We start from the raw sequence: 25,503 nt of genomic DNA on the forward strand, positions 1-25,503 counted from the left end.
ATGGAGAGGGGCTGACTGGGGATGCCCACCTCGGATGTAAAGGTACCGTCCATAAAACTCTCATCGGCCCCAGAGTCGATGAGTACCCGTAGAGATTTTGACTGGTTCCCCCACACCAAACTGGCATGAAAATGGGTTTGAGTAAGGGGAGAGGAAATGTTCTCCGCATGGCCCACCAGAGTACTCGCTCCTACTGGTGAGCCTGGTCTTTTAGTGGACAGGTGGAGACGAAATGACTAGTCCCACAATACAGGCAACTCTTAGTGTGAAGCCTGTATAGCCATTTGGCTGGAGACAGCCTAGCTCTGCCTAGTTGCATTGGCTCGGAAAGAGGTGAATCGGCAGACTTCGGAGACTCTCATGGGAACTCTGGTAGCCTCGCGTTCTCTCGGCAATGGAGCTGTCGGGGCATTCCGGGATGCATCGGAGGCGTGGTGGAATCCTTGGGCGGGCGAGTGAAATTGTATCACCTCTCTTTCCTTCGTTCCCATAGTTGCCCATCGATCCGAATGGTCAAGGCGATGAGCGAGTCGAGATCCTTCGGTAGTTCCCGGGCTGCGAGCTCGTCCTTTACTTACTCCGATACTCCGTGCAGGAACATGTCGAACAGCGCTTCAGGGTTCCAGGCACTCTTAGCTGCCAACATGCGCAAATCCACCGTATAGTCTGCCACACTGCGGGAGTCTTACCGAAGCTGGAGTAACTTCTGGGCAGACTCTCTCCCGGACAATGAAGCATCGAAAACTTTCTTTACCTCCGCCACGAACTCCTCCAGACTGAAGCATACGGATGACTGTTGTTCCCATACTGGCATAGGCCAGGCGAGAGCCCTCCCGGACATCAGCGTGATGCGGTACGCTATCGTAGAGCGGTCCGAGGGGAAGGAGGAGGGCTGCAGCTCGATGATGAGGGAACACTGAGGAGAAACCCCCGACAGGTGCCGAAGCTCCATCAAAGTGTTCTGGGGGAGGTAAGCGGGAGGCGTAATTGCTAACAGCCGTGTTACTGAGGGGCTGGGAGGTTACCATTGTTGTAGGCTGCCTAACAGAAAACCTGCGGAATTGCTCCAGCAATGTGTTGAATGCTAGGTCATGTCGTTCGGCCAAGGTCTGGAACCCTTCCATGAGACCATGAAGCATTCCAATGGTGGCTCCTTGGGAGGAGATGGCGTTGTGTGTAGATTGCTGAGGGAAAAAAAACGATTTAATCAATTTTAGAATAAGGCTGTAACGTAACAAAATGTGGAAAAAGTCAAGGGGTCTGAATACTTTCCGAATGCACTGTATCTACTACTGTATCTTGCATTTTGTACTGAGTGGAGGTACAGAGTGGCAGACAGGCTCGTGGTCAAGGCAGGCAGAATGGTCAGGCATGCGGGTACAGAGTCCAGAAACAGGCAAGGGTCAAAACCGAGAGGATTAGAAAAAGGAGAATAGCAAAAAGCAGGAGAACGGGGAAAATGCTGGTTGACTTGGAAAATCATACAAGACGAACTGGCACAGAGAGACAGGAAACACAGGGATAAATACACTGGGGAAAATCAGTGACACCTGGAGGGGGTGGAGACAATCACAAGGACAGGTGAAACAGATCAGGGCGTGACAGATGTTTGGGTTGTCAACTGGATTCGTTATGACATTCTTGATTTCTTGATTATTATTTGTGCACTTTTTTGACATTTTTGCTTCACTGTTAGGAGCTAGTAACACGAGCATTTCGCAGCACCCACTATAACATATGCTAAACTGTGTACGCAACCATTAAACTTTGATTTGATTAAACCTGCTCCATACATTCCATTATAATGTAGTAAAATCCCATGTTGGGTTTATTGAGGCCAATTATATTACTTGATACATTTAGTATTCTAGTATCAGACCAATCTGCTATGGCCCCATAGTAAGAATATATTTTAATGTAGAGTAATTATGTGTTATGATATGCATTCCTATGGAATTTTACATCACAAAATTGAATCTTCAAACATATAAAATGGACATTTACATTGACAACTGCGGCCTCTGATTGGCTGAATTCCCAGGGCGGGAGGTGTATGTCAAAAACCGAATGACTGCTGCACATGCTGCCACTTTTTTGAACAGATTAAATTATACTATTTAGAAGGAGCAGCCAGCACCAGGGAGAACGGTTGGCACTAGTTACCACAGCTATCAAGTCATATAGCCCGCATATTTCTACAATGTATTGTATTACAATCTGATTTTAAACCTAACCCTAACCCTAACCTTAACCCTAATATTAACCACACTGCTAACCTTATGCCTAACCTTAACATAAGACCAAAAAGGTAATTTTGGTTTTCATTAATTTTATACGATTTAGCCAATTTTTACTTTGTGCTTGTGGTAACTAGTGGAAACCAGGGAGAACGCAACAAGCATGCAGATGCAATAAGTGAAAACACATTATCTAACTGGGGATAGCTAGTTAACATAATGTCACAAAGCATGATGCATTAGCCAGTTAACTTTCATTCAGAAATAATTTCATATTTCCCGATTTAGTCAGATATTAGTTTAGAAAGACTTGAAATTGGCATGGAATCTAACTAGCTAGCAAGCTCCAGCTATGCTTATCAAAGGTTAATTTGACAAAAAAAAAAGACCAAACTATTTATCAATGTTTCTCAAAATTACTGTAGCTGGCTAATTAATTTCATCATGCTTTGTGATACACCCTGTTTGTGGCCTGATCACCTTCAGTAGAACCTGATGAAAAACATGGGGGAAGCTTTTTCGTCCTACTAGATCCACCATGAGAAGGTTCTAGCTAGTGTATCCCTCGGACTCTTTCCTTCGACTCTTGTTGGATCTAGTTGTCCATTTTATCAGGTCCCATGCTCCAATGACTGTTAAGATTTGTTTATTTAGAAGTTAATAACAATTTGTTTTTTGCTTTTGCGCCATCTGTACCTGATGGCACAGATCTAGTCTCACGTGAGGAAGTAAACCGTCAGGCACGACAGCCTCATTGGGATGGAGACTAGAGCAGACCCAGTAGTTCTGACTGAAGTGATGCACATTTAAGCACCTCCAAGATGGTCCATTTACTGGCATAGGATGCCATAGGATGCCACCTTTCTAACAAGTCAGTTTGTCAAATTTCTGCCCTGCTAGAGCTGCCCCGGTCAACTGTAAGTGCTGTTATTGTGAAGTAGAAGCATCTAGGACCAACAACGGCTCAACCACGAAGTGGTAGGCCACACAATCTCACAGAACAGGACCACTGAGTGCTGAAGCGCGTAGTGCATAAAAATGGTCTGTGGATTATCTGTCAGAGTAGAGAAACACACGCTTTTGTATTACTCCAGGTCAAAATTCTACAAAAAAACAGCACCATATGCATGTCAGGTAAAATAACACAAAGTTCATCTCCCAGGACAAACTAGCTAGCAACAGCTTGCTAGCTAAATGCCAATGAATGTTGTGTGTTTTGACCTGCCCGAAATTAATATACCATAATTTCCGGACTATTAAGCGCACCTGAATATAAGCCGCACCCACTGAATTTAAAAAAAAAGTATTATTTTGAACATAAATAAGCCGCACGTCTATAAGCCACAGGTGCCTACCGGTACATTGAAACAAATGAACTTTACACAGGCTTTAACGAAACACGGCTTGTAACAAAAATAGGCTTTAACTAAACACGGCTTGTAACAAAAAATAAAAAATTTGCAGTAAGCTTTGTCTTTTTGCACTGAGTCAATTCCTCACGCTGCTGTTTCCAACGTCTTATCGACTCATTAAGACCAAGCTCCTGTGCAGCAGCTCTATTTCCTTTTCCAACAGCCAGATCAATCGCCTTCAACTTGAAAGCTGCATCATATGCATTTCTCCGTGTCTTTGCCATGATGAGGGTGACAAAATGACTACCGTAATCAGAATGATTGGAAGTTTGAGAGCGCTCGATTTAATCTAAACAGTAAACGAAAAAGTTGTTTGACCTTAACCCGTTCGGCAATTTCATTGGTCTAATGAAAGCTTCATGCTGCCAAAAAACTGAGCACGTCACAGAATGTGTTTTTTTGGAGAAAAAAAAATTGAAAGCGGGAAAAATCCATATATTAGCCGCGTCATTGTTTAAGCCGCGAGGTTCAAAGCTGGGAAAAAAGTTGCAGCTTATAGTCCGGAATTTACGGTAATTGAGTTTGGTATTTTAACCTGCATGTCATGATTGTGCCTGTTGTGGATAAACAAAATATAAATGTGCACGATGGTGGGAAATTGCATTAGTTACAAAATTTATTGGGATTTCCATAAATGGCTACCACTTTGGACATCGTTTGTTAGAGTATTCCTTGAGCCTACAGTATGTGTGAAGATAATGTGTCTTGGGTATCATTTTAAATGTTGTCAAAAAGGGGAGTGTAGCTAAGATTGACAAGGCACATTTCTCTCCAGAATGTGCTCTCCTCCCAATTCGTGTGCATTCATTGTTTCATAACATTGTGTGAATTGTTTGCCCTTTGTTAGTGTCTATCAATTCCCCATTACATATATCACCAGTAGTACATTTACCGTTAATCCCCATCATTTCTAATGTAAAATGTTTATTTGTGTAACGTGGGTCGTATAAAGGGGACCAAGGCGCAGCGTGTATAGTGCTCATATTCACTTTTATTATGAAGACACTACAACAAAACGATCGACAACAGTTCCGTCAGGTGAAATACACTAAACAGAAAACTACCCACAAAACCCAGGAAGAAAAACCCCTACTTAAATATGATCTCTAATCAGAGACAATGAGGATCAGCTGCCTCCAATTAGAGATCAATCCCAACATAGAAATAGAAAAACACAAAAACACCCCCTGTCACGCCCTGACCTACTCTATAGAAAATTACATCTTACTAGGATCAGGACGTGACAGTACCCTCCCCCCCAAAGGTGCAGACTCCGAATGCAACAAATCAAAACTCAACAAAACAACCACAAAAACCAAAGGGAGGGTAGGGAGGGTGACAAATCTATGGCGGCTCAAATGCAACACCCAGAACCTTCCTCTTCTCCCGATCCTCCAGCAACGGAGGTGGCTCTGGCTCAGGGTGAAACCTCCATTCTGCCCGTAGATTCCTCTGCTTCTGTAACATAAGCCTGTAGATCATTATTGGAGGAATCGGATTGTAGATCCTTACCGGAATCACTGTGCTGTAGACCACCACTGGAGGCTCCGGGCTGAGGAGCGTCGCTGGAGGCTCCGGGCTGAGGAGCGTCGCTGGAGGCTCCGGACTAGGGATGCGCATTGGAGGTCTGATGCGTGGGACTGGCATAGGTGGCGCCAGACTGGTAACACGCACCTCAGGTCGAGTGCGGGGAGCAGGCACAGGACGTACTGGGCTATGGAGGCGCACTGGAGGGAGAGTGCGAGGAGCAGGAATCGGTCTCACCGGACTGGGGAGACCCACTAAAGGCCGAGTGCTCACAGCAGGCACTGGCTGTACCGGGTTATGGATACGCACTGAGAGGAGAGTGCGAGGAGCAGGCACAGGACATACTGGGCTTTGGAGGTGCACTGGAGAGAGAGTGCGAGGAGCAGGAATAGGACATACCGGGCTGTTGAGACTTATTGGAGACCTGGTGTGTATCGCCGGTATCACTTGTTCCGGAACTTCCACACACTTTTCAGGTTGAGTACGGGGAGCTGACTCAGGTGGCACCAAACTGACGACACGTTCCTTTGGGAAAAACTTGTGCGTCCTCAACCAACTCAATAGCTCTCCCATTTCTCCCTTCTCCAAATTGCTCCCCGGCTCTGCCGACTGCTCCATGTGCCCCGTTTTTGTAGCCTCTCGTGCTTCCCAGGTAGGCTCCGATAACGCTCAATTACCTGGCCCCAAGTCCAGTCTCTCCTCTCTATCCACTCCTGATGTGACCAGGTGTCCATCTCCTCCCGAGCACGCTGCTTGATCCAGTTGTGGTGGGTAGTTCTGTAACGTGGGTCGTATAAAGGGGACCAAAGCGCAGCGTGTATAGTGCTCATATTCACTTTTATTATGAAGACTCTAGAACAAAATGACTGACAACAGTTCCGTCAGGTGAAATACACTAAACAGAAAACAACTACCCACAAAACCCAGGAATAAAAACCCCTACTTAAATATGATCTCTAATCAGAGGCAACGAGGATCAGCTGCCTCCAATTAGAGATCAACCCAAACAATCCCAACATAGAAATAGAAAAACTAGAACTTAAACATAGAAATAGAAAACATAGAAAAACACAAAAACACCCCCTGTCACGCCCTAACCTACTCTACTATAGAAAATGACATCTTACTAGGATCAGGACGTGACAATTTGATTATGGTAATTGTTTTATTTCTGTTAATGCATTTGATGTGTTATTATTACAGTCGTTGCATTTGCAGAGCTCACAACCTATGTTACACCTTTCTTCAATTAATCTCTCCTCGTTTGTCTTTCAAGCACCCACATGGGTCTGTATCTTCCTGATATCCAATAAGGAGGGGACTTGTGGAGCGTCTCAAATAGAATCAAGTTCTATTTTAGATCCTGGCTACAAAGACGCTCATTCACGCTTGCGAGCGGTGTGGGGGAAATGATTAAATAACATGTATTTGTAAAAACAGTGCAGGTCCAATTGATCTTCTAAAGTTTTCAACTTTGTTTCCAAAAGGATCCTTTTGGTTGTCTTGTTCGTCCATGGGCCCACAACCTCCCAGTTGCTTGGGGATATGTTGATTTATCAAGTTTAGAGGCTTGAACCTTTGTTGTCTGGTTTCTATATTTTATACTGAACAAAAATATAAAGCAACAATTTCAACTATTTCAACGATTTTACTGAGTTACAATTTATATAAGGAAATCAGTCAATTGAAATACATGAATTAAGTCTTCATCTATGGATTTCACGACTGAGCAGGGGCGCAGCCATGGGTGGGCCTGGGACGGCATAGGCCCATCCACTTGGGAGTCAGGCGCACCCACTGGGAAGCCAGGCCCAGCCAATCAGAATGAGTTTTTCCCCACAAAGGGCTTGATTATAGACAGAAATAATCCTCAGTTTCATCAGCTGTCCGGGTGGCTGGTCTCAGACGATCCCACAGATGAATAAGACGGATGTAGAGGTCCTGGGCTGGCAGGGTTACACATGGTCTGCGGTTGTAAGGCCGTTTGGAATATTAAATTCTCTGGCAACAGCTCTGGTGGACATTCCTGAAGCTAACAGGCAAATTGCACGCTCCCTCAATACTTGAGACATCTATGGCATTGTGTTGTGTGACATAACTGCATATTTTAGAGTGGCCTTTTATTGACCCCAGCACAAGGTGCGCCTGTGTAATGATCATTCTGTTTAATCAGCTTCTTCATATGCCACACCTTTTAGGTGGATGGATTATCTTGGCAACGGAGAAATGCTCACTAACAGGTAGGTAAACATATTTGTGCACAAAATTGGAGTAAAATAAGCTTTTTCTGCATAAGGCACATTTCTGGGATCTTTCAGTTTAGCTCATTAAACATGGGACCAACACTTTACATGTTGCATTTATATTTTTGTTCAGTATATATGGATACTCTATGGAGGAGTTAGTTGAATCAAAATGAAATTATGAGTTGAATATTTTCAGGGCAGTGTTGATAAAATTGGTCAAATAAACCATAAGAGATCATTAATTGAAAAAATACCCTTTTGTTAGATATTACATGGTCTCGATTACAGAAAGATAAAATACTCTCTCAAGTGTATGTGTGTGCCAGTGTATGTGTGGTTTGGGTGGGTAAGTCGGTGGAGGAGGAAGTGGGAGGGTACTTGATCTGGTTTGGGAAGAGGGGAAGCTCGGCTTGGGTGAGTTAAAGGGGGGAGGAAAACTGGGAGGGGGAAGTGGAGAGGGATAAGCTTGGCTTGGGAGAGGGTGAAAATAAGGATGTATCTATACTACAATGTAATTGTTTTTTTGTGACTTGCAAACCTTCTGTAAAATGAATAAGTTCTGGCCCGATTAGGAGAGGACGTCGAGTCATTATTATAATTTTTTTTGCCATTATAGCTAACATCCAATGGTGGTCATTGGTTAGAGTGGAGATGTGCTCTAGCCGAGGGATTGGGACGGGGTAGCTGGGAGGGCATCAGACACGTTGTGTGGTGCCTCTCAACTCATCTCACTCTGACCTTTCGGTGCACCCACTCTCCCCACCAGCCAATATACTTTCATTGACAAGGTATTACAAACTGAGCACAGTACTTAAGTGGCAGGCCTTCTCCAATGTATTTACAATGACATGATCCACAGACTGTTGGTACATTCGGAGAGGAGTTGGAGCTTAAAAAACATAAAAAAAGGCGCAGCGCCTCAAAGTGCAAAGAAGTCCTTTGCTTTTTGTTCTTTTGTGTTCTCTGTTAAATGTTTGCTCAGCCTACATGTTCACATGTTCTATATACACTGCTCAAACAAATAAAGGGAACACTTAAACAACACAATGTAACTCCAAGTCAATCACACTTCTGTGAAATCAAACTGTCCACTTAGGAAGCAACACTGATTGACAATAAATTTCACATGCTGTTCTGCAAATGGAATAGACAACAGGTGGAAATTATAGGCAATTAGCAAGACACCCCCAATAAAGGAGTGGTTCTGCAGGTGGTGACCACAGACCACTTCTCAGTTCCTATGCTTCCTGGCTGATGTTTTGGTCACTTTTGAATGCTGGCGGTGCTTTCACTCTAGTGGTAGCATGAGACGGAGTCTACAACCCACACAAGTGGCTCAGGTAGTGCAGCTCATCCAGGATGGCACATCAATGCGAGCTGTGGCAAGGAGGTTTGCTGTGTCTGTCAGCGTAGTGTCCAGAATATGGAGGCGCTACCAGGAGACAGGCCAGTACATCAGGAGACGTGGAGGAGGCCGTAGGAGGGCAACAACCCAGCAGCAGGACCGTTACCTCCGCCTTTGTGCAAGGAGGAGCACTGCCAGAGCCCTGCAAAATGACCTCCAGCAGGCCACAAATGTGCATGTGTCTGCTCAAACGGTCAGAAACAGACTCCATGAGGGTGGTATGAGGGCCCGACGTCCACAGGTGGGGGTTGTGCTTACAGCCCAACACCGTGCAGGACGTTTGGCATTTGCCAGACAACACCAAGAGTGGCAAATTCGCCACTGGCGCCCTGTGCTCTTCACAGATGAAAGCAGGTTCACACTGAGCACGTGACAGACGTGACAGAGTCTGGAGACGCTGTGGAGAACGTTCTGCTGCCTGCAACATCCTCCAGCATGACCGGTTTGGTGGTGGGTCAGTCATGGTGTGGGGTGGCATTTCTTTGGGGGGCCGCACAGCCCTCCATGTGCTCGCCAGAGGTAGCCTGACTGCCATTCGGTACCGAGATGAGATCCTCAGACCCCTTGTGAGACCATATGCTGGTGCGGTTGGCCCTTTGGTTGCTCCTAATGCAAGACAATGCTAGACCTCATGTGGCTGGAGTGTCAGCAGTTCCTGCAAGAGGAAGGCATTGATGCTATGCACTGGCCTGCCCGTTCCCCAGACCTGAATCCAATTGAGCACATCTGGGACATCATGTCTCGCTCCATCCACCAACGCCACGTTGCACCACAGACTGCCCAGGAGTTGGCGGATGCTTTAGTCCAGGTCTGGGAGGAGATCCCTCAGGAGACCATCCGCCACCTTATCAGGAGCATGCCCAGGCGTTGTAGGGAGGTCATACAGGCACGTGGAGGCAACACACACTACTGAGCCTCATTTTGACTTGTTTTAGGGACATTACATCAAAGTTGGATCAGCCTGTAGTGTGGTTTTCCACTTTAATTTTGAGTGTGACTCCAAATCCAGACCTCCATGGGTTGATAAATTGGATTTCCATTAATTATCTTTGTGTGATTTTGTTGTCAGCACATTCAACTATGTAAAGAAAAAAGTATTTAATAAGATTATTTCATTCATTCAGATCTAGGATGTGTTGTTTTAGTGTTCCCTTTATTTTTTTGTGCAGTGTATTTGGTATAATAATAATTTGCAATGCTCGCGCACACAACGTGGCCGGACTGTGCCTTCACTGTGGCCTCCGCAATGGATGATTCTAGGCACGATTCAGACAGTTGCCACGCGTGCTATGAATAATAAATACATTTGTGACCACTCTGCAAAAAAAATCTCAGCCGACCAACAGCCTATCGACCAAACAATCGACCAGTCGGCGAAATGGGGTCAGCCCTGATTCAAACAGAACCAACTTCAAAGGAAACAAGCACTCATTGAGATCAGGTGTGGATAATTAGTGTGTGGGGCTAACACACTTAGCAAGATAGAGGATAGAGCGAGTTTTATTGATACTGAGAACAGAATGTATATGACAGTACCTGTCAAAAGTTTGGACACACCTACTCATTCAAGGGTTTTTCTTTATTTATTTTAATTTCTAATTTGTAGAATAAAAGTGAAGACATCAAAACTATGAAATAACACATATGGAATCATGTACTACCCAAAAAGGTGTTGCCACCCTTTGCCTTGATGAGTGCTTTGTACAGTCTCAGCATTCTCTCAACCAGCTTCACCTGGAATACTCTTGAAGGAATTATGCTGAACACGTGTTGGCTGCTTTACCTTCACTCTGCGGTCCAACTTATCCCAAACCATCTCAATTGCGTTGAGATTGGGTGATTGTGGAGGCCAGGTCATCTTCTGCAGCACTCCATCGCTTTCCTTCTTGGTAAAATAGCCCTTACACAGACTAGAGGTGTTGGGTCATTGTCCTGTTGAAAAACAAATGATAGTCCTAAGTGCAAACCAGATGGGATGGTGTATCGCTGCAGAATGTTGTGGTAGCCATGCTGCATAAATGTGCCTTGAATTCTAAATAAATCACAATGTCACCAGCAAAGCACCCCCACACCATCACACCTCCTCCTCCATGCTTTACAGTGGGAACCACACATGTGGAGATCATCCGTTCACCTACTCTGCGTCTCACAATGACACGGCGGTTGGAACCAATAATCTCAAATTTGGACTCATCAGACCAAAGGACAGATTTCCACCGGTTCAATGTCCATTGCTCGTGTTTCTTGGGTCAAGCAAGTCTCTTCTTCTTATTGGTGTCCTTTAGTAGTGGTTTCTTTGTAGCGATTCAACCATGAATGCCTGATTCACACAGTCTCTCCTCTGAACAGTTGATGTTGAGATATGTCTGTTTCTTGAACTCTGTGAAGCATTTATTTGGGCTGCAATCTGAGGTGCAGTTAACTCTAATGAGCTTATCCTCTGCAGCAGAGGTAACTCTGGGTCTTCCTTTCCTGTTGCGGTCCTCATGAGAGCCAGTTTCACCATAGCGCTTGATGGTTTTTGGGACTGCACTTGAAGAAACTTTCAAAGTTCTTGAAATTTTCCGTATTGACTGACCTTCATGTCTTAAAGTAATGATGGGTGATTGTGATTGCTTATTTGAGCTGTTCTTGTCATAATATGGACGTGGTCTTTAACCAAATAGGGCTATCTTCTGCATACTCCCCCTACCTTGTTACAATACAACTAATTGGCTCAAATGCATTAAGAAGGAAAGAAATTCTACAAATTAACTTTTAACAAGGCACACATGTTATTTGAAATGCATTCCAGGTGACTACCTCATGAAGCTGGTTGAGAGAATGCCAAGAGTGTGCAAAGCTGTCATCAAGGCAAAGGGTGGCTACGTTGAAGAATCTCAAATATAAAATACATTTTGATTTGTTTAACACTTTTTTGGTTACTACGTGATTCCATGTGTTATTTCATAGTTTGATGTCTTCACTATTATTCTACAATGTAGAAAATAGTAAAAATAAAGAAAACCCTTGAATGAGTAGGTGTGTCCATATGTTTTTAAATAATATTCTTAGAACGTTCTCTGAAATTTACAAAAGTTTTCTTGTGTGTTTTTATGGAAAGTTTTTACGTTTTCTGAACAATTTGAGAACATGACTTTAAATAGAATCATGAGAAAACCTGTAGGAAAAGTTATGCTGAAGTACTGAAATTACCACAGAAGAACATTTGTTTCTTAAAGTTCTCTGAACTATTTGAGAACATTGTCAATGTCAAACCAGTGGGAGAATGTTCCTAGAACATTACCAACATATAAATTAAATGTAACCACATTTGAACTTTTAGAAAATGTTCAGTTAAACTATGACATTTTTTTTTGTTAAGTTCCTTAAATGTGCTGAGAATGTTCCAAAACCAAGCAACTATCCTGCATCCTTCCCTGAACAATCATGCTCTCATCAAGCTTTAAGAAAAATACACTATACAGTGAATTCGGGAAGTATTCAGACCCCTTGACTTATTCCACATTTGTTACATTACAGCCTTATTCTAAATTGATTAAATTGGGGTTTTCCCTCATTAATCTACACACAATACCCCATATTGACAAAGCAAAAAAACCTTTTTTTTGCAAATGTATTTAAAATAAAAACCGGAAATAATACATTTACATACGTATTCAGACTCTTTACTCAGTACTTTGTTGAAGCACGTTTGGTAGCGATTAAAACCTTGAGGCTTCTTAGGTATGACGCTACAAGCTTGGCACACCTGTATTTGGGGGTTTCTCACATTCTTCTCTGAAGATCCTCTCGAGCTCTGTCAGGTTGGATAGGGAGCGTCGCTGCTCAGCTATTTTCAAGTCTTTCCAGAGATGTTCGATTGGGTTCAATTCAGGGCTCTGGCTGAGCCACTAAAGGACATTGAGATTTGTCCCGAAGCCACTCCTGCATTGTCTTATCTGTGTTGTTAGAGTCATTGTCCTGTTGGAAGGTGAACCTTTGCCCCAGTCTGAAGTCCTGAGCACTCTGGAGCAGGTTTTTGTTATGGATCTCTCTGTACTTTGCTCCATTCATCTTTGCCTCAATCCTGACTAGTCTCCCAGTCCCTGCCACTGAAAAACCTCCCCACAACATGATGCTGCCGCCACCATGCTTAACTGTAGGGATGGTGCCAGGTGTCCTCCAGACGTGACACTTGGCATTCAGGCCAAAGAGTTCAATCTAGGCTTCATCAGACCAAAGAATCTTGTTTCTCAGGGTCTGAGAGTTCTTTAGGTGCCTTTTGGCGAACTCCAAGCGGGCTGTCATGTGCCTTTTACTGCGGAGTGGCTTTTGTCTGGCCACTCTACCATAAAGGCCTGATTGGTGGAGTGCTACAGAGATGGTTGTCCTTCTGAAAAGTTATCCCATCTCCGTAGAGGAACTCTAGAGCTCGATCACGGTGACCACCGGGTTCTTGACCAAGTCCCTTCTCCCCCAGTTGCTCAGTTTGGCCAGGCAGCCAGCTCTAGGAAGAGTCTTGGTGGTTCCAATCTTCTTCCATTTAAAAATGATGGAGGCCATCGTGTTCTTGGGGACTTTCAATGCTGCAGAATTTCTTTGGGTACCCTGACATGCACTGTCAACTGTGGGACCTTATATAGACAGGTGTGTGCCTTTCCAGATCATGTCCAATCAATTGAATTTACCACAGGTAGACTCCAATCAAGTTGTAGAAGCATATCAAGGATGATCAATGGAAACAGGATGCACCTGAGCTCAATTTTGAGTCTCAATGCAAAGGGTCTGAATACTTATGTAAATAAGGTATTTCTGATTTTTATTTGTAATACATTTACAAACCTGTTTTCGCTTTGTCATTATTGGGTATTGTGTATAGATTGATGAGGGGGAAAAAAAATGTAATCAATTTTAAAATAAGGCTGTAACATAACAAAATTAGAAAAGTGTCAAGGGGTCTGAATACTTTCCGAATGCACTGATCTAAGTAATACTGTATATAATCAAAGCATCACTAAGGGCAGCACAGAAACCCAGAGTCAAAAAGAGTCCAGAGATGGAGAAAAAGGGGATGGAGACGATTTCATTATATGTACGCCCATCAGATATATATTACTCAATATCCTATCACAGATGTCACGTTGGGAGTCGTCTGTGAATTGTTGGATATTTCAGTAGGCCAGTAACCAGAGCTTTGCTGTTTTGGACCCAATAACGGACAAGGAAAAATTTGGCGGGAGTAAGCTGGCAACTGGAGGGTTGATGGCATCAGAGTTTCAGGTGCAACCTTCTGCCTTTATGCCCTTGAGCAAGCCATTGGCTGTCATTGTAAATAACAATTTGTTCTTAACTGACTTGCCTAGTTAAATAAAGGTACAAAAAAAACAACCATGGAAGTGTGCTGCGTTCATGACCAAGTGGGAATTTGTCACATACGACTGGGACAAATCCACTTGAACGGTCCTCCAACTGGTAATTAGTAGTGAGAAACTCGTCTGTTTTTCCTGAGCAATGTTCCCTCTAATCTGCAGGAAACGCAACTCCCCGGGACTGCCGCACAGAAGAAATATCAACCTGCACGAGATTGAACAACTTCACTCAACTTTCTAGAGTTTTCCCCTTTAGTGAACGCACTACGTTTCCCTTTACTGTGGGAATTGTGATCGAATCAACGCAATATTATCCACTTTCAATGCAACATACGGAAACAAAACAAACTATGCAAGACTTCGTTCGCAGAACTAACTATGCAAGAGATTTTGTTGTAGGCATCGGAGTAGGATTCTATTGCATTGACACTCAAGACTCAGCCCGTACTCTACACAGACCAGCGCAGAAAAAACAATCAGAGCTACAGTAGGCCTATATGCAAATAGGCCATTGCCATATATGGATCTGTGCCATTCACATGGAGCTGGACTGTGTTTACAGCATGAGCGGTCATGAGTAGATACACTTGTTTTGAGATCAAAGCGAGAGCTGCATGTTGCCAAGTGTGCACATTTGTTCTTATCCTTTGTACATTTCTAGACATCTTTCACAATTGTTTTGTCTTAAAGGGGCATTTTTGTATTTAAAAAAAGTCTTGAAGAAGCTAAATAGCCAATAGGCAGAGGGTAACATGATTTGTCTGATTCTCTGTAATAATGGTATGGGAATAATAATGCATTTTATTTTGTAAAGTGGTTTCTTGCATCAAACAACAGTGGTCCTTTATATCTCAGTTGGTAGAGCAAGGTGCTTGTAATGCCAGGGTAGTGTGTTCAATTCCTGGGACCACCCATACATAAAATGTATGTATGGGGTCCAATCCTTAAGAGGTTATTAAAACGTTAAGGTATGGTTTTTCTCAATAGTTTTTGATGCTAAGCTACTCTGGTAGGCCTACGTTATGATCAAATTGCCACAGTACCTTACTTGACCACTGTCTAATAGTGTAACTTAAAGCGAATACATCCTCAGTGTTCACCCGGTGCTGGAAGTTGCACAGAATTTTCACAATCTTCAAGTTTGTGCTCAGAAGACCTGAAATTTGCTCAGTGCCGGAAAAAAATAGAGGGAACATTGATCCTGAGTTCCCACTTCTCCCACATGGTGACCTCTGACATCACCTACTAAGGAAATGACCTCGATAACATAATTTTCTGCAGTTAAATGCAACAACAAAACATTATTTATAAAAAGCAATCAATTAATGTTTTTTTTTCATTATAATTTCTTTACAAGAATGATAGCTGTACTTTTAGTTTACTGTTCACGCAACTTGTTGACTATTAGCCAATCAACGTTTCTCAAAGAGTTTTCCCAGCCCCCGTCCTGGCAGGAGGCTTTTTTTGGCTCTTGGTAGGCCGTCATTGTAAATAAGAATTTGTTCTAAACTGACTTACCTAGTTAAATAAAAGTTAAATAAAAATAAAACAAAGCGCGTGAATGCATCCAACTGGAATTTACAACTTCATTGGTGGTACATTTCCACCTCCCAGTTGGTTACGAACGCAGCATTATGTAGAAAAGAATAGCAAATCCAAGATCAGAATTTTCTTGTTTCTGGACAGGACCTGGGCATCACGGCAACTCACTCACTCTCTCTCACTCACTCACTCACTCACTCACTCACTCACTCACCTTGGCACTACGGCACATAATGGACAGATATTAATAGATTAATTAATAGAATGTATTTAGAACTCCTATTTTGTAAGGGACATGAAATGTTGCCTGTGCATTTGGCCAATGACAGGCATTCCACATTTAGCCCCACCCATGTGAAAATCTAAATATCAAGTATTTTTGGTGTTTATATGCAAAAACAAGCCATTTTTCAGTAGATTTATTTTATATACAAGAAAGAAAAAAAGTGTTCTCATTCCCGATTGCGCCGATTTAATGCAGAAACAAGTTATCCCAACGTACCCTTGGCAGCCACTGTCTTTTGATCTTTCTCTCCCCCACAGTTAGTCTCTAAAGCGACTAAGTAAAAATGTGGCAGTTGAATCAATTTGAAGTGGCAGGGGGGGCTGGATTTATTGTTTCCCAGGAGGCTCCCTGGTTGATGAGAAGTAACATGCAATGGCAGAACATGTAGGGGTGCTAAAAGACCATGAAGGGATAACGAGGGACAAGCACTGCTCTATTTTTACCTCTATTACAGTTTTTCCCAATTCTATACCAAACCTGTAACTCATTTAGCAGAACCATACAGCAAATCTGCAATACTACTGGCACATATTTTGCTTTACACTCAGATTGCAATTCTATACCAAACATTTTGCCAAACACAACACACAATTCTCTACCTTTGGCATAACCTTCACAGCTAAAATCTCTTGTGTGCAAATGAAAAGCAACACTCTTCAACAAGCTAATTTCAATTACCAATTGATCACTTTCACTCTTCACATGTGCAAACATTAAATGCGTAAATGTTCACTTTGCAATCACACCTTTGGTATGGATAAAAAGGCCACAGGTGAGTACTTCTGTATTTCGAGAACAATGGAAGCAAAATTGGCAGAGAGAGATCGAGATGGAGGTGCGGGTGGAGGTAGGGGTAGAGATGGAGGTGGAGGTAGAGGTGGAGGAAGACCAATAAATTCGGACGACTGTGGTGGACCATGTCTTCAACCATGGTCTGACCTTGAGAGAGGTTGGGCAGAGAGTGCAGCCCAATCTGAGCCGCTTCACCGTAGCATCCATCATCTGGACGTTCCAAAATGATAGTAGGTATGTACTGCAGACATTGGACCTATCTACTACTTTTACTACTTGACAGTAGAACAACGTAAAGCACAGTAAAGACAGTAGATTCCAATACATACTGAAACGGGAAACAAAGTCAATGTTTCATGTATTACTGTATGTATGAAATTGAGAGCTATATTACTTTGTAACATGTTTATATTTTATACTGTATTACTGTAGTGTTCACTGTACTGTATGCTATTTTGTTATTGTAGAACTGAAAGACGATCACCACTTGGAGGTAGAACGCGTCTATTTACAGACTAACAGGAGGCTGCCACTGTGCAAATGCCATAAGACTGCGGGAAATCCGACAACAGATTATTGAAAACCCTGCCATTTTCCAACCATAGCCTGCATCCTTAAGAAACGCTATCGCCGAATGAAGCAAATCTACAGAGTCCCATTTGAAAGGAATTCCCAAAGAGTGAAGGATAAACGGTACAAATATGTGCAAGTAAGTAATGTACTAGTATTACACTCTTGAAACATTGCCAGTGAACTTTACTATACAGCAATTACAGTATTCACTGTCATTTCAGAGAATCATGGATTTGGATGCAAGTCCCATGCCCCAGGAAATCAAATTTATAGATGAGGCTGGATTCAATTTGGCGAAGACGAGGAGGAGAGGAAGGAACATCATTGGTCAACGTGCCATCATTGAGGTACCTGGCCAGTGCAGGGGAAATGTCACCATATGTACAGCTATGAGCCACAATAGGGTCCTCCATCGCCATGCCACCCTTGGGATCATACAACACTGCCCATCTCCTTAATTTCCTGAACACCTTACACGACAATCTTTTTCTATCGGGATGCTCAGGTCTACAACTGGTTCCATGACCATCCTAGGTTTACAATTCTCTATCTCCCACCATATTCCCCATTTCTCAACCCCATTGATGAGTTGTTTTCAGCATGGCGGCGGTAGGTGTATGATCGCAAACCCCATGAACGTATGACCCTTCTCCAGGCAATGGAGGAGGCCTGTGGTGATATTCCAGCAGAGTCCTGTCAGGGGTGGATGTGTAATGCCAGAAGATATTTCCCCTGCTGTCTGGCCAAGGAGAATATCGCCTGTGATGTTGATGAAAATCTGTGGACGGACCAAAACAACAGACATGACTGATTTTGTATTTGTTTCTTGACTTATAATTTAGATTTGACAGTTTCTTTATCTATTCCGTACGATTGATCTAACATACAGTACAGTAGTACAAATAGGACTATTTTTCTTCCTTTACATATGCAAAATATATTTACTGTATGTTTGCATTTTTACTGTGTGTGTGCTGTTTGACATGTATTGAGTCATGTTGAAATATAAAACATACATTTTTGCATTTGTATTCCTTTCTTGTTTGAGTACACACAATATATACAGTATCACAGCAAAATCTTAGTCTTTACAGTGAAATAGGTTCTGATAGTAGTGTTTTGAATATGTCACATTAGTGTGATCTGGGTTTCACTAAGTTAGATTCATTTGATGTGCGTGTCTCATTTATATGCAGAGTTTCATTTTGAGCAGGGAGTACATGATTTTGATTCATGTGTTTTATTTTGCAAGATATCTGTGGGGTTTGGGGAAATTGGCTAACTGTTTTGTGTTTTGTGTTGAGAGTTTTGAGTACCTGAGATGTAGTTTCAGCAAATGTGTGTTAACAATTGGTGAAAACTGTAAGTGTCTGAAGGTCCCACAAAGATGACTGTGTTGGCCAGAGCCGTTACAATGACATTAGTTTGGGCAACACTGGACTGACAGTGAGAAAAACATTATTTGAAGTAGTAGCCTCTGTTTATTAACTTACATCAGAGTTTCAGGTGCCACCTTCTGCCATTTGTGCCCTTGAGCAAGGCACTTAACCCCTAATATGCTCCAGGGGTGGGGGTATAGCCCGAGCCAGGGGAGGCGTAGCTCTGCGAATCTTGGTTTCACAAAATCTATTATTTGGCAGGGAATACTATTTGTAGATCAGTGATTCTACACCTCACTCAAGATGATCCTCTGCGGCATCCCGAGTGGCGAAGTGGTCTAAGGCACTGCATCGCAGTGCTAGCGGTGCCACTAGAGAAGCTGGTTAGAGTCCAGGCTCTGTTGCAGCCGGCTGCGACCGGGAGACCCATGGGGCGGCGTACAATTGGCCCAGCGTCGTCTGGGTTAGGGGAGGGTTTGGACGGGCAGGGATGTTCCTGTCCCATCACGCACTAGCGACTCATGTGGCGGGCCAAGCACAATGCACGCTGACATGGTCGCCAGGTGTTCCGCGCTTCCTCCGACACATTGGTGCGGCTGGCTTCCGGATTAAGCGGGCGTTGTGTCAAGAAGCAGTACGGCTTGGCTGGATTGTGTTTCGGAGGACGCACGGCTCTCAACCTTTGCAGCGATGGAACAGGACTGTAACTACCAATTGGATACCACATAATTGGGGAGACAAAGGGGTAATAAAAAAAAATGATCCTCTACAACTGACTTGGAAGTAGTAGAAAAAAAGTATTTGTCAATTAGGGGAAATTAAATGGGAGAATCAATGAAACCAACCATGGAAGTATACAGAAAAATAATAGGAAATCCAAGATCACAAAAAATAAATTCTGGACACGGCCTGGGTATCACAGAAGCTCACTCACTTATCTTGGCACTGTGGCACGGTATGAACAGCTATTAATAGATTAATGAATAGACAACAGATTAATAGAATGGATTTAGAACTCCTATTTTGTAAGGGACAGGAAATGTTGCCTGTGCATTTGGCCAATGACAGGCATTCCACATTTAACACCAATCCACATGTGAAAATCTAAATATCAAGTATTTTGCTGGTTTGTATGCAAAAACAAAAATGTTTCAGTTTTTTGATGTCTATCCAAGAAAAACGAAGTCCCCCCTGCTGTTTTGTCACTCCTGATTGCCTCGATTTAATGCAGAAAACAAATGATCCCAACTTACCCTTGGCAGCCACTATCTTTTGATCTTTCTCTCCTCCACTCTTAGTCTCTAAAGCTACTACACTCTTGGAGGATAAGGTGCTATTTAAAACCGTAAAGGGTTCTTCTGTTGTCCCCATAGGAGAACCCTTTGAAGAACCCTTTTTGGTTCCAGGAAGAACCATTTTGGCTTCCATGTAGAACCCTTTCTCCAGAGTAGATAACAAGCGGTACTTGCTGCTCTATTTTTACCTCTATCGAGTGCCTGAAGGTCTCGCAAAGATAGTCCAGTGTTGCCTGAACTGACAGTGAGAAAAACATTACTTTGAGTAGTAGCCTCTGTGTATTAACTTAAATGATAGATAAAGAAACGAGACATAACACAAATTAAAAATAAATCCCACATAATGAGATGCCTCAGGTTCTATTGTGGTTTTATCAAATACAATAATCCCAAATGGTTCCTAGAGAAGGTGCTCTTATCCTCGTTAATATAAAGAGTAGAAAGCCAAGATGCAACTATGTGTCCACTGTAGTTTGTGAAGCTGGTCTGGTTATGACTGCCTGGGTTATCAGTAAGAGGACTGAAAAATGTATTAATGCCATCGAAATTAATACTGTATGTAATCAAAGCATCACTAAGGGCAGCACAGAAACCCAGAGTCAAAAGAGAACAGAGATGGAGAGAAGGGGGTGAAGACGATTTCATTCTATGTATGCCTATCAGATATGCATTACCCAATAGCCTGTCACCGATGTCACGTTGGTTGGGAGTCATCAAAGATGTTGCTGATGTCATATTAAATATGCCACTAGGTGTCAGTCTTTCATTGTTTAAACTCAAGGTGTTACCATAGTGTATGTAACAAAATATATATGTGACAATCTCAACAGTTATTAGATAAAATGATCTATCATTTGCTATAATTGTATTTTCATTTTACTTCAGGTGCATCAGCATTATGAGCATTATTATGAGATGTTTACCAGCAGATTTACACTGTGTGCAACAATATTGACATAGTGCACTATACGGTGATTGGAAAATACAGATCTGCTAAATCTGTAACTATCATAGATGTGCATTTTTGTATTTTTTCTCTCAATACAATTTGGTGTCCGTCTGTAATGTCGCTAGACGTTAGTACTGAAAAATCTATAAACTTAAATCTTATTTTGTTAACAGTGATTTGTTTTTCTCTAGGTCAATGCAGCACAAGTTTATGCCTCTTCGAGTTTATATTTTAGCTTCAATAATTTGCGAGTAATGGCAAAACTGTATCTAGTGAACATGCAATCACTAACACTGTGGAGTTCAGTATGTGCATGAGTTGTTTTGGTGCTCCGTTTAGTTGCTAGTTGTTGAAATATTTATCACAATTATCATTTTTTGTGTTCATCCCATTAAATTATAGCATCATATTTTTAATTGTACGGTGGTTGGAAAAACATGCCTTGCCAGAAGCGTAGTATATGCAAGACAGTATAAAAGACATTTAGATTGTAAAATCTAGTACTTGTGATTAAGGCATGTTCTGATTCACCAGGCTGTCCTTACGCATACGTCTCTCTTCCCCTCTCAATATCTCTGCAGATAATCTTCCGAAAGATCGCCGATGTGAAGAAGGAGGAGGAAGAGCGCCGGCAGCAGAAGAATGAAGTAATGCTCTCCATTCCTGTTGACCACCCGGTTCGCAGGCTCTTCCAGAAGTTCAAGCAGCAGAAAGAGATTCACATGCCAATCCAAGCTCAGCCTGACCTGGAGCGCAACCGGCTTCAGGTTGAGCACCACCACCCCCTTACCAATCTCCCACACCAACAGTGTCAGACTCACCCCTTGCAGCACCAAAATGGCTCCCCGATGCAGAATGGGGCACCTGGCATTGGTGGAGGGACTACCAGCGGTGGCTCCAGTGTAGTTACTGTCTCCCAGATCACCCCGTTGCAGAGTTCACTGGCCTATGTCCACACTGTGGAGCCCATTCACACTGGTTGTCACGAGGTCAAGGAGCTGAAGCCCAGTGTGGTGGACCAGAACTGCCTGAGGGTCACCAGTCTGGTACGGCCCAGGTGTGGAGGTGGTGGTCAAGGCTGGATGCAGTTTAAGAATGCTACTACAGCGGCGGTGCCCCTGGCCCCCGATGAACCTGAAGGGCCACAGCAGAAAGAAGAGGAGGAATGGGGTGACGTGTCCCAATCCTCAGAACAGTTGACTGATGACAGCAAGAGCCAGGAGGCAGAAGGTGGAGAGAGCAGCAGCGGGGGTGGCGCCAGCAGCACAGGAGAGGGGAGCGACGAGAAGAGCGCACTCCACAAGACAGACTCCTGCGACAGCGGCATTACCAAGAGTGATCTTCGGATCGACAGGGCAGGGGACGCACCAAGCCCCTATGAGCGGAGTCCAATGGGGAGAAGTCCTTTTGAACACAACCTCGGGGTTGGGAGTGTGGGCGTGCTTGGCCACCCCTTCCAACCCATGTCTGAACAGGTGCTGCTCCAGTCCACTCTCCAGGAGGCCAAGCTGGAGCTGAAGGGAGATATCCAGATGCTGAGTGGCCGTTTATCAACACTTGAAGCCCAAGTTAGTGAGATCCTGAGATTGCTGTCTGAGAAGAGGAGGCTCTCACTGCCGCAGACCTCTACCCCCAAGGCTAAGATCAAATGCCAGGACATCTTCACCGTGTCAAGACCTGTCACACCGGACATTGAGAGAGACGATGGACCTTTTTGAATGACAAAAAAAATGGATGTATTTATTTGTACCGACTTCCGTGCCCAATCTTTTTCTTTAATGGACAAGATGAGGAAACTGGACACAGAATTTAGGTGGGAAGTAGTTTTAGTGTAAATAACCATTTGCATGTCCAGCTGGATTCTGGCCTGCCAAAGACATTTTAAAGAAACCTTTGGATTGCAATTGCTTGTACATTTATGCAGTTGACTGCATGCATAAATTATTTTAAGATACAGATTTTTCACTGTACAGTACCTTCAGTACAGTAGCACAGGGATTTAACAGTTTTTGACTTTGTTGATGTACTTTCACGTTGAGTCTGCTTTTCCCAGGTCCAGTCTATAGACCTTCTATTCCGAGCACAAACAGCTAAGGAGTAAAGCGATTTGTAAGAGCTTGGGTCACATAAACAAATACGTTACCGAAAAAAAACTGGATTCAGGCCACCTTTTCCAACTTCCCTCGCTTAGGTTAACACAGCCATGGTTAATCTTTAGTTAACATTTGAATTGGACTTATTTTTGTGTTGGCAGCCCTGGTTTTAAGGGTTGTTGTGACCACCCCATACAGAAGCAATCCGTCAATATAATAAAGAACAATCTGACAATAAGAATCAGACAGAAGGCCCGCTAGTAGGTCAGAAGGTTGTAAATCACCGATTCATATCGTGATCAACTAGTAAGTCAGAATATTGTAAATCACTGATTCATATCGTGATCCACTAGTATGTCAGAAGATTGAAAATCACTGATTCATATTTGTGATTGCAAAGTGCAATGCTTAGAGTAGGCAATAATCATCTTGTAGGCTTCCTGGTTGTTATTACACAACTTTATAAGATCTAAAGCTGTTTTTATTGATCAGATGTTCAACCTGACTGTACCGATTGACAGAAGGTTGGTTACCAGTGTGGGCCCAAAACAAAGAAATGCTTGATACACAGGTATAGTCTAACACTACAAACCTTTATTGATAAGATCTAAAGCTGTTTTAATTGATCAAATGTTCAGTATATCAATGCAGACTGACATGAAAACAGGCCCTGTTTAGGCAAATAGCCTCTGTGACTGTTTAATTTACAGAATCAGAATCACCTTTATTCGCAAAGAAATACATTTTGCTGTGGAAAACTCAATCCAAAGATTAAGGCAGAGATGATTTAATGATTTAATAGAAAAATATTTAATCAAGCAGTTACAGGGGAGATGTATCTCTGATTTCACAGGGAAGAACTCAGAGTTAATGGTTCCATGTCCCTTATATAGTGGGAGGTGATAATACAATCATATTGTTACACAGCAGTTATTTTATACCAGCAACAGTTCCAGAACACAATGGCCTTCTTTTAGGATGTAGACATAACAGGAGTCTATGAAAGGCATAACATCACAGTCCGACACAGAACATATCCTTTGAGAAGTTACAACAGCTCACCCTAAATTCTGCCACCACAATTTGCAACAGGAATTTGAAATGGTGCTGCCACAATAAATAGAATATACAGGCAGACAAACAGAATATATGTATGTACACTACGAACAATAAAGCTAAAAACTACTGACTGCACACTATAACGATGCATGTAGAGATGAATAAAAAACCCGACCTAAGGTAAATAAATCTTCATGAGATAATGATTAGCACAAATGTATTCTAAATTTGATATTATTGTGTGATTAAATCTGTGCCTTAGTTTCTCAATTACCACCTCCAGTACAACATGATTTAGTTATGTTTAAAGACCAAATAGTAGTGTTTAGAACTTACTAAGCTGTTTAATGCAGAGGTGTTTAATTCAATGTGATTTCAACCATACACTCCCCTTAGTTTTTTGTTATGCTATAAATGTTTCATACAAAAATGTTAATTCCAATTTTACAAAGATACAAAACTGTTTGTGGATTATGCTTGCATAGAGAGGACTTTCGTGCATGTGCTTGAGATTTATTTTCCCAGATGGAAATTAATGGAAGCATCCTCATTGTTTCCCATATCATATTGTTAGCCACCACTTTGTGTAGAGAGTGACCATGTCCACAACTGATTGAATGCATTTTGGAAAGTTGACATATCTACAGAAATTGCCTTGATAAGACACCTTATATAACAAACATGAACACAGAGCCGACACTATATAAAGACTTTGTAAGCATGACTAGGCCAGATTCAAGATGCTGATTCAGTCCGCACACACATTTATTGTTTGTGTTTGCAAAAATGTACAACTTTCATTAAAATCAGAATAACTTTGTTTTATCTTGTCTAATTACATTCATTCAAATGTTGTTAGCTGTTGCACAGGAACAATGTGATTTCTGCAGAATACGTTTGATAGAATTCCCGACTATGGGTCATTCAGTGTGAATATAACGCTGTGCGCTGAGAGTCGGGAAGCAAGTTCAGGGAGTGAGTGTTTTAATAAAATAACAGAACATAATACAAACCAAGAACCACTAACAGCACACAGACATGAAACAGAAACTATCACACCTGGGGAAGGAACCAAAGGGAGTGACAAATATAGGAAGGTAATCAGGGAAGCGATAGAGTCCAGGTGAGAGTAACGATGGTGACAGGTGTGCGCCATAACCAGCAGCCTGGTGACCTAGAGGCCGGAGAGGGAGCACACGTGACAGTGAAACTGGAACAAAAATATACCATTAGGTTTTGGATATTTCTGAAATTGAGTTAATAGAAAGGTACTTTGGAAGAAAACATTTTGGAATATTTGACATTTGTTTGCTGAAGGATTATTGAGAAATTATTTTTGTTGGGACATTTGGTCTTA

General features: G+C 42.6%; 1 protein-coding gene across 1 annotated transcript in view; it reads left to right on the forward strand.

Moving 5' to 3' along the window:
* kcnh5a (potassium voltage-gated channel, subfamily H (eag-related), member 5a) overlaps nucleotides 1-24,952 on the forward strand; it is a 142,343-nt gene extending 117,391 nt beyond the window's left edge. The window contains exon 12 of the mRNA XM_014144675.2: nucleotides 21,576-24,952. Coding sequence (XP_014000150.1) covers nucleotides 21,576-22,712 — 1,137 coding nt within the window. The 3' untranslated portion in view covers nucleotides 22,713-24,952. The remainder of the gene's footprint in view (nucleotides 1-21,575) is intronic.
* The last annotated feature ends 551 nt before the right edge of the window (nucleotides 24,953-25,503 follow it).

This window comes from Salmo salar, chromosome ssa15 (assembly GCF_905237065.1).
Source record: "Salmo salar chromosome ssa15, Ssal_v3.1, whole genome shotgun sequence".
Classification (NCBI taxonomy): domain Eukaryota; kingdom Metazoa; phylum Chordata; class Actinopteri; order Salmoniformes; family Salmonidae; genus Salmo; species Salmo salar.